Genomic DNA, 14144 nt, shown 5'->3' on the forward strand with positions numbered 1-14144 from the left:
AGACCTATCTGACTCAGCCAAAACATGTCTCAACAACACACTGGAATGTATTTAATGTATAGAGCCCAGGGATTGGGAGATTTCTGGATTCGAATCTGGACTTAATTCCATAAATCGATCTTTATGTGTGTTGCTATACGCCAGAAAAATAATGATGCACTGATTTAACCCTCTAGAGTCTAAGCTGCAGAGGGTTCTACTGAGCTAACATATGGAAGTGTTTTAAGATGGTCATACCACGGATCATTTAGATATTTGATATTTTAGGACCCCTTCAGGTATACAAAAATATATTCATGTTTTTTTGTTGGATAAAACATTGAATTTGGCCTTACTGCTATTAGCCCATGTAAAAGCATTGAATAACAGATTCACTACATGGAACAACAGACAGTCCCCCCCAAAATCTAAAAGAAGTTTGTTTTGAAGTGTCTGTCCTATATCTGAGAAATATAAGAAAGATCAGGAAACTATTGTATTTATTTTGACACATATTTAACCCCTTTTTTTAGGCACTAAACTACTTCCATACATTTTTTTATTGGTACCCGGTAACCTTCAGGCAAGTCTTGTGATGCTTGTGATGCTTGTAGAGAAAAACAACCGAGAGACTCACCTTTCCGTAGAGTGGTCATAATAGTTTGTGGGCCATACCGTTCGGATCCTACAGACGTTTTCTTGAGAAGACCGATTTTCTGGATGTCTCATGGGCTAACCACTAGCTCTGCCTCCTTTCACTACAGATGTAGAAGGCCGATTTCGGAGGATACGGTGGATTGAGATGCAGCCCATGCAGATATCTAGTTTAAACAGACAGATATTTACGTGGATTTTTTTACAATGCTTATTGGATTTCAGCAGGGCTGCGGAAATTGACTCGAGGGTTTTAAAAGGTAGAAATGATGTCATGAGTTTATAGTGAAACTTCTTCCTTCGCCCCTCCTCTCCTCCTCCTCTCCCCTTCTCTCCCGCTTGTGTGTCATCACTCAGTGCAGGGATTGGCCGAACGGGAGTTCTCATCACCATGGAGACAGCGTTGTGCCTGATGGAGTGCAGTCAGCCCATCTATCCATTAGACATAGTCAGAACCATGAGGGACCAGAGAGCCATGATGATTCAGACACCTGTAAGTCCTCCTTTCTTCTCTTCATCCTCCTTTTCTAACCTTCTATTTATCCTCCTCGCTCTCTCTCTCTCTCTCTCTCTCTCTCTCTCTCTCTCTCTCTCTCTCTCTCTCGTTCTCTCTCGTTCTCTCTCTCTAGTTCTCTCTCGTTCTCTCTCTCTAGTTCTCTCTCTCTCTCTCTAGTTCTCTCTCTAGTTCTCTCTTCATCTTCCTCTCTCTCTAGTTCTCTCTCTAGTTCTCTCTTCATCTTCCTCTCACTTCCTTTCCTCATTCTCTTTACCCCTTCTCTTTTCCTCCTCACGCTCTCTTCTTCCTCCTCCTTTTCTGGGCAGGCTCGCCTCTCACCTCCTCCAAGATGGCTCCCTTTAGCCTCTGAAGACAACCGAAACAATCTGTGTTAGTGTGTTAAGTAATAACAGATGGAGCACAGTGTAGAATAGAACAGTGTTACTAACTGAAAGGAGAGGGTCATCCTACTAGGAAGATGTTTTATTCATCCCTGTTGTATTGTCAGTGGTAGACTTTCCATTGTTACAGTCTACCAGTGATAATCTCTTATGCCATGAGAATGCCATTGTCTCTCCAGATTCCCATTTTTAGGCTAGGTGTAGGATTTTCTTTTCGTACACTCGCTGGGTTCTCTGGTATTGAGTCTGGGCTACAGTATCAAAGTATTGGGACAGAGACACATTCTTTGTTGTTTTGACTCTGTACTTCAGCACTTTAGATTTGAAATGATACAATGACGTTAAAGTGAGGACTGTCCGCTTTAATTTGAGGGTATTTGCATCCATATCGGTGTGAACCGTTTAGAAACCACAGCACTTTTTGTACAACATCCACCCATTTTAGGGGAACAAATGTATTGGAACAAATTCACATACATGTGTATTAAACAGGGTATGTGAGTGGAGTTGAGCGGTTTGAAATCCCTCTCATCGCTCATGGAGCGGTGCTTGCCCATGGAGCGGTGCTTGCCCATGGAGCGGTGCTTGCCCACGGAGCGGTGCTTGACCACGGAGCGGTGCTTGCACACCGATGCTCCACGTTCCTTCCAAAATCACTCCATTCATTAAAATACCTGGATTTTTGTGACTACCTGGACCAACCATTTGCTTTTGAAGTATTGAAACCAAACCATATGATTTGAATGAAAAGTATTTTAATAAACAACAGGAAAAGGTGACTAAGAAGCGCTCATCGTTTCAAATAGGCTACATGTCATATCTTATAAACACTCTAAAAAGGAGCCAGACAGGGAGCCTAAATTAATTATTTAGGCTATATTATTTAAATTATTTCAAGGCTATAGCCTACAAATAAATAAATTGTGAAGCATTTGCGAGTGCGACACACTAGGCTGGTAGGGACATACAGCACTCAGAATTTAAACAACATTTTGTTGTATTAAACCATTATAGTCTATAAATTGCACATATAGGCTGTGACTTACTTAGAATGAAATGCACATTAAACTAAAAATGCCTTATAAGGCTCCATCTACAGTGCCTTTGAATTCCTTTTTAGAAACATGAGTTTAGCCAGAGTCTCATGCGATGGTACCCGGAGAGCAGGCCAGCACCAGAGAATACCCTCTCAGTGCTTGCAGAGCCACTGCGGATGCTGAACAACCTTTGGGCCACTCTTGCCAGACTGGGCAGGGATGTGTCGTTTTTTATATTATTTTGGTAATATTTTTTTCTGTCGGTATGCCTAAAGGGTTTTAGTTCAAACAACCCTATCAAAACGTAAAGGTTCTTGAAAGCGGTAATAGACCCCTTTCCAGAACACGACACACTGACGTCAGATGCACGCGACTCTTGGCTGCAGTCAGAAAGCCATCACCATCTGCACCCATTCAACATAGCCTAGATTTACGTTTTTATTTCTTCTAAACAAAATAACTTTTTGGGGTTCTCATATACTTACAATGATCTTTTTATTCTGGCTTGAACAGTCGCCAAGATTATATTTGGTTGTGATCTCTGCAAAATAACTATTTTGGATGCAGCATTTGTTAGCTAGAAGGCTAACGCTCATTGATATAGGCTGTAGCAAAAGCTAGCCAAAGAGCCATTTTACTGGTTGAAGTTCAAGTGTTTTCTAATTATAATGCAGTTGATTTGCGATGTTGACACAAACATTATATTAAGCAGGACATTCATACGAGCCTTAAAATCCAATTATAATCCAAAAGCAGTGTGAAATGCACTCATAAGCAACATGTAAATAGAGTTTTTTTTGCTGGCATTCTATAAGAACAGAAAGACCCTGTGTTCTGCCACCAACTTGCGTGCATTTCCCTCATGCGGCAATGTTTGCAAACACAGGAAGGGGTCTATATGCCTATTGAGCCAAAATCAATGATGGCCTATTGTGTATATATAATAGAACGAAAATGAACGAAACTTTTAAGAGATCAGATTTTTTGTTTATAAATACTTTGCTACAATGACACCCTTAGGTAGCTACCCTCCTCGTTCCTTTCTGTTAGCATGTACACATCATGCTTTCAGGATACCCGTCTTTTCAGATTCCACAATGATTCTTTAGTTGTGGACACTACATCACCGCACTCCCTCTCTTGCTCTTGGTCCTCCTCATCTTTGTAAGTCACCTTTATAAAAATATTTAACATACTCCATGACAGTATCTAAAGCAAGGGGCTATAGGGGTGGCAGATAGCCTAGTGGTTAGAGCGTTGGACTAGTAACCGAACGGTTGCAAGATCGAATCCCCGAGCTGACAAGGTAAAAATCTGTCGTTCTGCCCCTGAACAAGGCAGTTAACCCACTGTTCCTAGGCCGTCATTGAAAATAAGAATTTGTCCTTAACTGATTTGCCTAGTTAAATAAAGATAAAAAAATATATAAAAAATAGCAGCACACAAGTAGACTACATATGCATGCTGGGCCGGGCATGCCCTGAGCTTGTTAAGTGAGCGCTACTGGAGCGGGCGAGAAGGCCGACGCTCCAGCTTTTGGGAAATTCGCTCCAGTCAAATTGGGCAAGCTCCTCGCTCTGCTCCAGCTCCACTCACATACTCTGGTATTAAAGTAGTAAAAAGTGAAGTATTTGGTTCCATATTCGTAGCACGCAATGTCTACATCAATCATGATACTAATAATAATGATGTGAGAAAGTTAGAGGCATAAATATCATACCCCCCCCCCCCAAAAATCCTAACTCCCTTGTTAATGTTATGATGAGAGGTTAGCATGTCTTGGGGGTATGATATTTGTGCGTCTAACTTTCTCACTTTAGGCTGAGCTGTTTCTCATCAATACTCAGGGTCTCTGGGTACTTCCCAAATGGCACCCTATTCCCTATATAGTGCACTCCTTTTGACCAGACCCAGCTATTGACCCTGGTCAAAAGTGGTGCACTATATAGGGAATAGGGTGCCGTTTGGGATGCACACTCTCTTCTCAGTCTCTGAAGAACTTCACATGAGTACAATTTGGCCCTGTGCTCAGAACCAGGGTAGCGGGGGTAGAGATGCAGCTGCAGCGGTAATTTCATTAGAATATGCTGAGCTCTAATGAGGCTAGGACACCCTCAGGGTCCGGGAGAAATAGGTGGAAGATAATGGCACTAGGGGAAAAGAGTGGGCTACCTTTCTCCTGTCATGCACACTGAACTAATAAGTATGCGTGCGCGCGCACATGCATTCACACACACACCCACCCACACAACACACCCTTTTCCTCGTACACAGACACACACTGACATAAACACATATGTACATACGCACAGACACATTTGCGGCACACACCACTGCATTACCCACCTCAGGGAAGTTTATTCACGCCTGGCTGCCTCTGTATCCCAATCACTGGCTGTCCTGGCTCCTTTGCTCATGCCTTGCCATTGGCTCTAATGTTGTTGACATTCTCTTCCTTCCCCCTCTCTCTTTCTCTCTTTCTCTTCTGTGTCCTCAGAGCCAGTACAAGTTTGTGTGTGAAGCCATATTAAGGGTCTACGAGGAAGGCCTGGTCAAACCCCTGAAGTCCACCCTTTACCAGAGAGAAGAAGAACGAGAAGAAGAAGAAAATGGAGGAGAAGCAGTAGGAGAGGAAGAAGAGGAGGAAGAGGATGTTAGCGTTAGTGTTAGCGTTAGTGTTAGCGTTAGTGCTAGTGTGACCAGTGTGACGAGTGAGACTAGCGCAACCAGCGATTGCCCTGAACCCTGACCCCTTTGACCTGACCTGGGTCAGCCCAGTGCCAGGGAGGAGGAGCCCTGGTTACCATGCTTACCGCCATGGGCCGAGGAGAGAACAAAGCACTGTTGCACTTTACGCCATCAAAAAAACTAATAACTGAAAGTTATGGACAAATGAATCCAGTTATGTTGAATAGGTACCATTAGGGGTATTGTGTGTTCAGGTAAAAAAGAAAAAGACATTTAAAACATGGTGAAATTGCTGTAGTAGTGCCGTAAGTACAATGAATGGGCGGGGCTGTGAGAGAGGGAGTGTTTTTAAGAGTGATCGATAAGCCCCTCCAAATGAATCTGCCGCCTTTTCTTCTATGTCCCTCCGGTCCAACGAGAGACACCGTATTTTTTTCAAATAATATTTATTGTGTTTTAGTTTGTCAAACCCTGTCCATTGAACAAAGTGTATGTTAGAATGAGTCTTAGCTTCAGGCATCCCAAATGAAATCATAGGTAGTAAAAGTTGTCATTCTTGACTTTTTAATGAAAAAAGTGGTTTAATTTATTATATATTTTAGCTTTTGTCAAATTCAGACACTACACATCAGAGCACTTTGTGTCTACCCCTAACTAACCTTGTGGCTGATGTGGGGCTATGCCCAAGGAGCCATTGACTGGCATCGATTGGCATGTTAAACTGTCCAGTTGGTCAACTTTTAGAGCTGTTTACTGTGTCAAGACAGGGGGAGGATCTACTCTAAGCAATTTGACAAAGTCCACAGCTACTAAGAGGAAGCTCGACCTTAAAACGATCTTTAAGTTCCGTTCCTCTCTGTCTTTGTTTGTGTGTCTGTCTCTAAAGAATGTAGAGAATATCAAGAGCATTCAACCAATAATGATTAGAAACCCACCTCCCCCCTTTTGATATATTTCAAATGGTAGTTAGAGTTTTTAAAACACATTCTTTTTTATTGGAGATGATAATCACTTAGAATGTTTTAGGTACAGATTACTGGGAATTTGTTGTACTTGTACCCAACACAGTTATGACATGTTTCACTCAAACATCTGACAACACGAGGTGTCCTTTTCACACTGGTTCAACTGTATTCACATTATCATCAGCTCTTGTATTGGAGTTATCAGCATGTTTAGTTTGAGCTACTCTCCTTCTCATGAAAGAGTCTGTTTCTTGCTTTGTTTGGTTACCTGGCTGCTGGCATCTTGGCACTGCAGGTAGTGCCACCCTCTCTGATGCGCTCTTCTGCACAACCAAACTGCTGTATGCCTGTATGTGTGTGGGGATGTGTACGAGTGTGAGAGAGTGCGGCACGCATGTGTATTTTTAGTGTGTGTGTGTGTGTGGGGGGGGGGGGGGTGTATGGGTGAGAGAGTGCGGCACGCATGAGTATTTTTAGCAGTTTCTGTTGTGTGTATGTATTATGCCCTGCCTCTGATGATGCTGTGTCTGTGTAATCATCAGCGAACCCCCTACCATTTCACCTTAACCTGGTCGTCATTTCTAGCTCAATATTGGATACCAGGGTTGAAGCCTGCTTTCTTGTAAACTAATTTGCCATAGTTCCATCTTCTTGACCTGCTGAAGAGACTGTGATGCATCTATAGCAGGTGTATTGGACATGAATACATTGTGACCTACGTGTCCATGCTGTAAGAAGCCCGTACAGTAAATTCTCCCTTTCAACCTGGCTCTCACGGGCCGCTATGGTGGGTCATCAGCCCGCTGTGTGGAATCCACAAAACCCTCATTTGATTCTTTTTTTATTTTCTGAAATGTTTGATCATACATGGAGCCCACTCACTCTTTTGCCTGAGAGTATTATGATGACGCATCAAAAAGACCAGACTACAGAGTCCCACATACAAGACTTGGGTTTCCAGAATCATCAAATGTTAATTATCATGAATGTCCAGCATTGAGATGTGTGTTGTGATAGCGTATTGGCGGTACTGTGGGGTTCTGTTTGGAAGCAAGAGTCAAGGGAAGTGGGGTAGGTATTGGAGGGTGGATGAGTTGTATTTTTGTAAAACTGAAACCACAGTTCTTGCTTCTTAAGAATGGACAGCACTTTGCAGATGACTGGGTAGCCATGCTCGCTACTGAGTATGTCAGAAACAGAAAGTGGTGTAGAATTTTTATTTATCATTGAATTTGTTTAAGACACCTGTAGGGAACAAAAACTGCAAACTACACAGTGCCACTTGTTAATGTTGTGTAAATATACTAGACCATGTAAATACAATGTTGTGTGTATATATAAAAACATCTTTAAAATAAAAGGGAAAATGACTTGTGAGTTAAAATGTTTTTATATAGAGAATGCCAAACTTGTGTTTTAAAAATCAAAGAGAAATTGAGATCTGCAACTGTACATTAATTAATGACGTTGCTTTTCCACACTGCAACGGTGAGGTCAATGCAATGTTTTGATAGTAGATTGATGTTATGTTTACTTAACTACACGTAACTGTATTCCAAATTCTACATTTCAGAAGTGTGACTGATGCATCGATTATTTAAATAGTAGCATAAATGTAAAAAGCCTAAAATAATAGCATTTCTACTTGTAGGTGATCAACCTCCCACGTTCCAATAGCCTGAATTAGACATATTTCACTGTTTGCTTTGAGTCAACTTTTAAGTTAAGCATCGAGCATGTTGGAATGGAGTGCACATGTACAGTCTGGATATCCATGGCAGGGCATATGATGACACATTCATGAAGATCACACTGAAGCCATTTTTATTTTATTTCATCTTTATTTAACCAGGTAGGCTAGTTGAGAACAAGTTCTCATTTGCAACTGCGACCTGGCCAAGATAAAGCAAATCAGTTCGACACATACAGCAATACAGAGTTACACATGGAATAAACAAACATACAATCAATAATACAGTAGAAAAATCTATATACAGCATGTGCAAATGAGATGGGATAAGAGGGGTAAGGCAATAAATAGGCCATCAACATGGTCAGTAAGTGGCGCTGTTGCTAAATGGAGAGGAATCATACAGTAGATCAATGGAGAGAGAGGAATCATACAGTAGATATTTGGTCTTTTTGAAAAAAGAAAAAAAAAGTTTTACACTGACATGATGCAGTTTAAAAACATTGAGATTGAGGAATAATCTGTTACTGAATGCACTGACTTCCTATATGAAATTATCTACCGGTATGCCCAGTATTCGACGGGGCCGCATTGAAGAAGGTGAAAAGCTTCAAGTTCCTTGGCATACACATCACTGACAATCTGAAATGGTCCACTCACACAGACAGTGTGGTGAAGAAGGCACAACAGGGCCTCTTCAACCTCAGGAGGCTGAATAAATTTGGCTTGGCCCCTTAGACCCTCACAAACGTTTATAGATGCACCATTGAGAGCATCCTGTTGGGCTGTATCACCACCTGGTACAACAACTGCACCGCCTGCAACCGCAGGGCTCTCCAGAGGGTGGTGCAGTCTGCGGTCTTCCCAACGCATCACCGGGAGCACACTGCCTGTCCTCCAGGACATCTACAGCAGCCGCTGTCACAGGAAGGCCAAAAAGATCAAGGAGATCAACCACCCGAGCCACGGCCTGTTCACCACGCTACCATCCAGAAGGTGAGGTCAGTACAGTTGCATCAAAGCTGGGACCGAGACAGAAGCTGTTTTTCAATCTCAAGGCCATCAGACTTTTAAATAGTCACGACGAGCTGACCTCCGCCTAGTACCCTGCCCTGAATTTTAGTCACTGTCACGATGCGCTTACCACCCGGTTACTCAACCCTTCACCTTAGAGGCTGCTGCCTATGTACATAGACATGGAACACTGGTCACGTTAATCATGTCTACATACTGTTCCACCCACTTCATATGTATGTACTGTATTCTAGTGTGTGAATAACCTGTCTATATAAGGTCCCTCAGTTGACAGTGCATGTAAGAGCAAAAACCAAGCCATGTGGTCAAATGAATTGCCCGTTGAACACCGAGACAAGATTGTGTCGAGGCACAGATTTGGGGAAGGGTAGCAAAACATTTCTGCAGCACTGAAGGTCCCAAAGAACACAGTGGCCTCCATCATTCTTAAATGGAAGAAGTTTGGAACCACCAAGACTCTTCCTAGAGCTGGCCACACGGCCAAACTGAGCCGTGGGAGGTGACCAAGAACCCGGTGGTCACTCTGACAGAGCTCCAGAGTTCCTCTGTGGAGATGGGAGAACCTTCCAGAAGGGCAATCATCTCTGCAGCACTCCACCAATCAGGCCTTTATGGTAGTGGCCAGACGGAAGCCACTCCTCAGTAAAAGGCACATGAAAGCCCGCTTGGAGTTTGCCAAAAGGCACCTAAAGGACTCAAAACATGGGAAACAAGATTGAACTCTTTGGCCTGAATGCCAAGTGTCATGTCTGCAGGAAACCTGGCACCATTCCTACAGTGAAGCACGGTGGTGGCAGCATCATGCTGTGGGGATTCTTTTCAGCGGCAGGGTCTGGGAGACTAGTCAGGTTTGATGGAAAGAAGAACGGAGCAAAGTACAGAGATCCTTGATGAAAACCTGCTCCAGAGTGCTCAGGACCTCAGACTGGGGCGACGGTTCACCATCCAACAGGACAACAACCCTAAGCACACAGCCAAGACAATGCAGGAGTGACTTCGGGACATGTCTCTGAATGTCCTTCAGTGGCCCAGGGAGAGCCTGGACTTGAACCCGATCAAACATCTCTGGAGAGACCTGAAAACCTAAAAATAGCTATGCAGCAACGCTCCCAGTCCAACCTGACAAAGCTTGAGAGGATCTGCAGAGAAGAATGGGAGAAACTTGGTCATTATGGGCTATTGTGTGTTGATCGATGAGGAAAAGTTTAGAATAGGGCTGTAATGTAACAATGTGGAAAGTCAAGGGGTCTGAATACTTTCCGAATGCCGTGTATATGTATATATTATACTTTGGTCTCCAACGACGTAATTTTTCTTAATTCTGTTCTTTTGATTTTTTTAGATTCGTCTTTATTGTCTATTGTTATATTACTGCTGCAATAAGGTCTACTAACGTAAATATGTGAATGCGACCAATACAATTTTATTTGATGCATGATAAAATGGGCATAATCTGAAACAACACCATATGATAATGTGAAGTTGGGAGGACGTATTTGTTTTACTATTTCATTTTCACGATTATAGAAACACCCAAGTGCCCCTTTAAATGTAAATCGCAGTTTTGTTAGGGATTTATTTCGACGTCATTTCCTGAGGGGAATTTTGCTTTGCCTCCCACTTTTCTTGGGAATTGTGAAAATTGTCGCGTTGGAGTGTCGAGTAGGAATTGTAACGCTAGTAAGACTACCTGTCAACCATGGACACGTATTAGTTTTATTTTGTGAAGGTGGAACAGGCAAGTGGATTGGTTCTTATTTTAGATATCGGCAAGTATTTTGTGAGTGTTGCTATAGTATAGGACTTTCGGATCTACAAGTGGCCATCGGCGACATCAGCAAGTGTGAATGTCGGACTTCTTTCATCTGTTGCTTCAGCATCCTCACAATAGGTAACGGTAACCTGTTAGCTTGTTAAACCTGTTGCTCTCGTTCATGATAGGTTAGTCTTTGGGACAGACTCACAATGTTTTGTCCCAAAGCTAGGCTAGTAACGTTATACGGTATTTATTGGGGCAAAGCTTTCTAGTTAGCTAAGTTACTGTAGTGAGCTAGATAACGTTAGTTAGTTAGCCAGCCAACTAGCTAACTAATAATAGGTAACGTTAGTCCATAACATTTATGTAAAATTGTCACCTTTTCAGCCTCAATGGATGTAGTTATGTAATGGCGAATAACCTGCATATTGCTAACAGTAGCTAAGTTAGTGTTAACACAGCAAGTGTTTCTTCATTGCCAAGCCATTTGGAGCAACAACAAAACTATTTGTGGGGAGTCTACATAACATTGTACAAAAGTAATAGGCCGAGAACTTAGTTGCTGTGAGTCACACAATTTTGAATTGCATACTATATTTTGATGTTTTCCTCCTTAGACGTATACTGATGTGGCTTCTGTCACAGTACAGTATTTAACAGATTGAACAAAAAATTGCTATTTTGTACTTTAGTGTGTGTACAGTTGAAGTCGGAAGTTTACATATACATTTAAACTGTTTCACAATTCCTGACATTTAATCCTTGTAAAAATTCTCTGTTTTAGGTCAGTTAGGATCACCACTTTATTTTAAGAATGTGAAATGTCAATAATAGTAGAGAATTATTTATTACAGCTTTAATTTCTTTCATCACATTCCCAGTGGGTCAGAAGTTTACCTACACTCAATTAGTATTTCGTACTATTGCCTTTGTTTAACTTGGGACAAAAGTTTCGCGTAGCCGTCCACAAGCTTCCCACAATAAGTTGGGTGAATTTTGGCCCATTCCTCCTGACAGAGCTGGTGTAACTGAGTCAAGTTTGTAGGCCTCCTTGCTTGCACACACTTTTTCAGTTCTGCCCACAAATGTTCTATAGGATTGAGGTCAGGGCTTTGTGATGGCCACTCCAATACCTTGCCTTTGTTGTCCTTAAGCCATTTTGCCACAACTTTGGAAGTATGCTTGGTGTCATTGTCCATTTGGAAGACCCATTTGCGACCAAGCTTTAACTTCCTGACTGATGTTGCTTCAATATATCCACTTTTTTTTTTGCTTTTCTGGGATTGATTTGCACTTTTCGCACAAAAGTACGTTCATCTCAAGTAGACAGAACTTCAGAACTCCTTCCTGAGCGGTATGCCGGCTCCATGGTCCAATGGTGTTTATACTTGCGTACTATTGTTTGTACAGATGAATGTGGTACCTTCAGGCGTTTTGAAATTGCTCCCAAGGATGAACCAGACTTGTGGAGGTTTACAATTTTTGGGGGGGAGGTCTTGGCTGATTTCTTTAGATTTTCCCACGATGTCAAGCAAAAAGGCACTGAGTTTGAAGGTAGGCTTTGAAATACATCCATGGGTATACCTCCAATTGACTCAAATGATGTCAATTAGCCTATCAGAAGCTTCTAAAGCCATGACATCATTTTCTGGAATTTTCCAAGCTGTTTAAAGGCACAGTCAACTTAGTGTATGTAAACTTCTGACCCACTTGAATTTTGATATAGTGAAATAATCTGTATGTAAACAATTGTTGAAAAACTTACTTGTCATTGCCAAAGTAGATGTCATAACCGACTTGCCAAACTATAGTTTGTTAACAAGGAATGTGTGGAGTGGTTGAAAAATTTACTTTTAAAGACTCCAATGTAAGTGTATGTAAACCTCTGACTTCAACTGTATACTTGTGATATCGCTTTTCAACGGGAAAAGTTCAAACAAAGCTGTAGTCCATCTTTAACATCACGATCTGATTGAGGAACTCAACCGATTGTATTATTTAATCCTTCCTCTCGCATGTGCAGGTAGTGTTCACCAGGCCCCACCATGCTGAGTTTCCTCCGCCGGACGCTGGGCCGGCAGTCCATCCGTAAGCATGCTGACAAGGCCCGGTTGAGAGAGGCCCAGCGGGCCACTACACACATCCCTGCTGCCGGGGACTCCAAGTCTGTCATCACCTGCTGTGTGTCAATGCTGGACGGCACAGATGTCAGTGTGGACCTGCCGGTGAGACTTTACACACAACACAAAGATTCTGAATCTCTAACCTGTTGTTTGAGTTTTAACCGATGTCAAGGCACACCCCGTGAGAAAGTAAAAGAGTGAATAATTGGTACAGGGCTTTCAAAAGGTATTTGAAATGGAAGGAGGACAGAGCAGCAGAGTAGACCCATGTTTTTGGTCATGCCAGGTGCCCTGAGGCTGATGCTCTCTGTGTGCCATTGGTGCTGGTTTGAGTCCATTCCCATGCATAAGGCTCTGCTGTATAGTACTTAGTGACCAGCTCCTTCCATTGCTCTGCGATCCTGCTCATGTTGTGGGCCTGTTCTCAGGGTGAGGTGGAGAAGATGGTAGCTATTAGCTTGTTGCCCTCGTCTCAGTGTGCTGTTACTGAGAGAGTTCCTCTCCGGTCTTGGCATGAGACCTGCATGCCAGTGTGTGTATATGTATAGGACTGTGTGTTGTTGTGAATGCTGTTGATCACTGGTAATTCATTCCATGATCCCTCTACAGCACACCTGGTCACATGATCCACTAGGTCTGAGCGATATATCAAATTCATTTGTATGTATGTTTTTGCGCCATATTCCATATGCCTGTATTGCAAGTATTTTTGTTATTTTAATTTTTATGAGTGTTTGTCTCATGTTGTCTTTTTGGACTTTGGTCTCCTTCGCTCCTGTGCTGTGCACCTTCCCATTTACACCAGAGATCTGAATATAATGACGATATGCTCATGTCTCCACCCTGACAATGGGAGTTGCTGTCCCAAAGGTGGAATGCAGGCGACAAGCTTAGGTCAAAAATAAGCCTATAGAAACGCATTGGGCTTATTTTGGACAGATTTTGCGGAGAGTGAAACCTCTCACTTCACCATGTACGCCAGCAGCGTTTTAGCCAAAGACTTATACTAGCTGTCTAGTCTGTGTTTTTATAAATGTGCAATAAGCTTAAAACACAATTTTTATATAAGGAATTGGCAACTCGTTCTCATTCTGAGAAATAAGGTAAGCCGCTTGATTTCAACAATCTGAACAAAGTGAACAGGCTAGCATGATGTTCAAACAGTTGGAGACGGACAGAAGGGCGTGTTCACAATTAAACTGTTCTGCCTTGTTTTCTAGAATATAGATCCGAGTTGACCTAACTTGAAATATAAAGATTAGATGGCTACTCACTAGAATGTGGGCTTGTGCTTGAGACATTGTTTGAGACCTGTGTTCA

At 42.3% G+C, this 14144-nt stretch overlaps 2 protein-coding genes across 3 annotated transcripts in view; both read left to right on the plus strand.

The window, feature by feature from the left end:
• The window catches only part of LOC120064248 (tyrosine-protein phosphatase non-receptor type 4-like), a 103723-nt gene extending 97095 nt beyond the window's left edge, over positions 1 to 6628 (plus strand). Inside the window, exons 26-27 of the mRNA XM_039014683.1 lie at positions 991 to 1126; positions 5065 to 6628. Of these exons, the coding sequence (XP_038870611.1) occupies positions 991 to 1126; positions 5065 to 5316 (388 nt within the window). The 3' untranslated portion in view covers positions 5317 to 6628. The remainder of the gene's footprint in view (positions 1 to 990; positions 1127 to 5064) is intronic.
• A 3925-nt stretch (positions 6629 to 10553) lies between these two features.
• The window catches only part of LOC120064249 (band 4.1-like protein 5), a 53943-nt gene continuing 50352 nt past the window's right edge, over positions 10554 to 14144 (plus strand). For both annotated transcript variants that reach the window (XM_039014684.1, XM_039014685.1), the window contains exons 1-2: positions 10554 to 10836; positions 12725 to 12926. In XM_039014684.1, the coding sequence (XP_038870612.1) occupies positions 12747 to 12926 (180 nt within the window). In that variant the 5' untranslated portion in view covers positions 10554 to 10836; positions 12725 to 12746. The remainder of the gene's footprint in view (positions 10837 to 12724; positions 12927 to 14144) is intronic.

This window comes from Salvelinus namaycush, chromosome 19 (assembly GCF_016432855.1).
Source record: "Salvelinus namaycush isolate Seneca chromosome 19, SaNama_1.0, whole genome shotgun sequence".
Classification (NCBI taxonomy): domain Eukaryota; kingdom Metazoa; phylum Chordata; class Actinopteri; order Salmoniformes; family Salmonidae; genus Salvelinus; species Salvelinus namaycush.